This window comes from the organism of the source record quoted next, unplaced genomic scaffold (assembly GCF_019419815.1).
Source record: "Pyrus x bretschneideri cultivar Hongxiangsu unplaced genomic scaffold, Pyrus_bretschneideri_v1 Contig25, whole genome shotgun sequence".
NCBI classification, from domain to species: domain Eukaryota; kingdom Viridiplantae; phylum Streptophyta; class Magnoliopsida; order Rosales; family Rosaceae; genus Pyrus; species Pyrus x bretschneideri.
The window spans coordinates 3,696,317-3,700,000 of record NW_025999557.1 but is presented as its reverse complement, the minus strand read 5'-3'; the positions used below and the strand labels follow the sequence as shown (position 1 = coordinate 3,700,000).

At 30.5% G+C, this 3,684-nt stretch overlaps 1 protein-coding gene across 1 annotated transcript in view; it reads left to right on the top strand.

The window, feature by feature from the left end:
• The window catches only part of LOC125478502, an 8,036-nt gene extending 7,848 nt beyond the window's left edge, over positions 1-188 (top strand). Inside the window, exon 8 of the mRNA XM_048586688.1 lies at positions 1-188. This exon is cut by the window's left edge and continues 537 nt beyond it. Within this exon, the coding sequence (XP_048442645.1) occupies positions 1-81 (81 nt within the window). The 3' untranslated portion in view covers positions 82-188.
• Positions 189-3,684: the final 3,496 nt, after the last annotated feature.

Here is a 3,684-nt window from a genome sequence, read left to right as displayed (position 1 = left end):
CCATTGTATTTTAACATGATATTGGCTAACTTTAAAAAGGTTCCATTCGACAGCGGAGTCACAAGGGTAGCTCCTCTTTGAGTTGAGGCTTCATTTACATGTAATAGTAAATTTTTCTCGAGTGACATTTCTAGTTGTTGATATATATCCTACTTTGAGTTAATACAAACTTCAATGAGTAAATTGTAACAAAGCACTCTTATGTTGTTTATTTTTGCTTCTGAACTTCTAGGCTGCTCTCCAGACCACGCTAAAAGATGCCTTCTTATGCGTACACTATATCCTGGTGATCGTCAGCCACACTACTTTTCACACACACACACACACACACACACACACACACACATATATATATAAAGAAAAAAAAAGAAGCGGGATAAATTATTTTCATCTTTCAAGGGATAAATTATTTTCATCTTTCAAGTCTGTAAATCAAGTAAGGCTATCTCCAACTGAAGGCTGACCAGATGACTTGTTTTAACCCTCTGACCCTCCAAGATATTAATATTTTAATGAACAGTACATGTCCATATTGGCCTTCATCTCCAACCGAGGGCCATATGACTCGTTTTAGCCCTGTCACAAAAAACCGTCTCCAACCGAGGGCCAAAGGGCCAAACATAATTTATTATTTAAATTTAAAAACTACAACAACTTAAATTTAAAAACAATAACAACTTAAATTTAAAAACTACAAGTTATATTTAAAAACTACAACTTAAATTTTAAAAACTACAACTTAAATTTAAAAACTACAAAATAAATTCAAAAACAACATTAACTTAAATTTTAAAACTACAACAACTTAAATTTAATATCCATAATCAACATTGAAGGAAAGATTTTTGAAAGAGGTAAGAAAATATGAGAATTGAAATGGTGTAGGAATGGTGAAAAATTTGTGAGGAATGGTGAATGAATGGTTTAGGTGTTTATAGGAAAAAAAATTAGAATTTTTAAGAATTAAAAAAAAAGGCCCAAAAAACCAAAAAAAAAATTAAAAAAAAAATTGAATCCAACGATAACTAGCGTTAGCTAGCCGTTGGATTCAAAAATTTGTTTAAACATTCATGTCGGATATAACCGACAGGATCAATAATAATATTGTCGGTTATATCTGACAAGAATGCTCACATTTTTGGCCAGCCTTTTGGCCTTTTCAGATTTCGTGGGGCCCATGAGCCCTTTGGCCTAGCCCTCAGTTGGAGACGGTTTTCGGACTATTTTCAGCCTTCTGACCCTCTGGATCCTTCGGTTGAAGATGGCCTAATTCTCTGGCATGATCATCTTAAACCGGCAATCTTACCCACTTGAAATGATCATCGTAGAGGCCCTGCCTAGAAACCTTTTGGCAGGGTTAATGTCACTGTTTGTGTCTATAGCTTCCATGTTGATTTGTTTTTGCGCACATTGCGTTATCCGTTTACGCGATCACTTGCTTGCCGGAAACGTTATTTGTCATGGCGCAGTTTTCACTATACGTTGATTTGATGTGGGCTACTTTTAAGAAAGTACCACATTGATCTGATGTAGGCTACTTTTAAGAACGTACCACAGAGGAGGAGTTTTTATCAATAATAGCCAAAATTTAACACTCAATTTCATAAATGTCATTTTTTTTAATAAAATCATTAAAAAAATAACAGAAAATCCACTTAAATAAACTTAAATACCCTCATAATTAAAACCAAATAAACGTAAAGTAAAAAATTCTGGGTTAGCCAAGAACCAACAACGATAAGCAATAAGATCTAGACAGTCCTCATCCATATCATCGTTCCCAACTTCCTTGTCGTAACCACCAAAAACAAAAATTGCTGCCAACAATGAAGGTACCATTAAAAGCCTTTCTCATGGGTACAAGACTATGGGAGGGGAAGGGGAGGGGGGGGCGAATCACTCTTTTTCTCCTACTGTCTTCATCATTGGCTCAACCATATGGCAGTACGGGATAGTTTCTCTTTTTCTCCTATGTGAGTTTTCTGATATATTTGAGAGTTTTTATAAAGAATGACATTTATGAATTTGAGTGTTAAATTTTGGTTATTAATGATAAATACTCACTTACAAGATAGTTCCTCTTTAATTTGAAGTTGAAGAGCTCCTATTTCCATGGAAAGGTAAACTCGAGTTACAAAGTACCTCGATCACGTCATTTGTAAAAACATGTATTTTTTTTTTATTTCAATTTGCATGTTTTGCTTTAGTTAGTTGGGATTTAGTCTTCAAATCCTTGTTTTACATTCATCATGAATGTATTATTGAATTTACATATCAGTTACATAATTTTTTTTAAAACAAAAATTAGTAATTGATTTAGAATTTAATACTCACATCCTTATTAAACTCCTAATTAATTTTAAATGCAAAACATTTCCAAAAAAAAAAAAAAAGATTAGAATAAGTTTTACCCATTAATTTTTTATGAAAAGATTTTCAAATTTTTAATCTTAAATGTACCCTTTCTTAAATATACCAATTTGCTATATGTAAAATGTACCTTTTTTCAATATAAATGTACCCTTTTTTTTTGGGGTAAAGTATAAAAAACTACCTCAACTATAGGTCTCACAACACTTTCATACCTCATCTTTTAAAATTGACAATGTCATACCTCATCTTATGAAATTGTGCTAATGTTATACATTTCGTTAGCCTGCCGTTAATTTGTCAGTTAAATGCTGACGTGGCTTGATCCAGACCCCACTTTTCTTTATAATTTTAATATTTTAAAAATATTAAATGTTCTTTTTTAGTTTTTAATAATTTTTTAATAAAAAATGGATCCTGAATCAAGCAACGTCAGCATTTAACTGAGAAATTAATAGAAAAACTGATGGAGGTATGACATTGGCACAAATTCATAAGATGAGATATGTCATTGTCAATTTAAAAGATGAGGTATGAAAGTGTCGTGAGACCAATAGTTGAGGTAGTTTTTTGTACTGTACCCTCTATTTTTATATATATATATATATATATAATCCATTCAATTTTGTTCTAATCTAGTTTTTAAACTTATATGGGTACATTCTATTTCATTGATTTGAGAATGTATCCATGTCAATTTTAATGGAAGAAATTTCGTGATGTTATTAAGCCTAGTATCTTTTATTTTTATTTTTTGTGTTTTTGAAAAATGTACCCATGTTTTGGTACAATAGTTTTTTGGTTAACTTTACGAACGTACCATGTTTATATATATATATATATATATATATATATATATATATATATATAAACACAATATCTTGGAGAGTCTAATTTATCCTTTAATATTTTTAATCTCATAAATTATGGATTTTATTTAAAATCTCATTAATATAAACAACTACAACTACAAATTTTAATTTTTAATTTAAAAATATAATAACCTACATAGAAATACATTATTATATTAATGTCAGGACTTCAATCACAAACTGAAAACCACCAAGGTTTTAGTCAAAGAACATTGGTAATTAGGGACCGCATCCTAAGTCTCTCTTTTATAATGAGTGTAAAGATAAATTAACATATTGAATTGGGTATGGGAGAGTAATTTAGGTAATAAATTTGGGTTTAAAAAGATATTAATTCTTTAATTAAAAATAATGGGTGTAGCGAGTAAGTTAGGTGTAGAAAGAGGTTACATGGGTTCAAATAAAATTTCGTGGGTATTAAATGCATAAATGCATGAGTTAA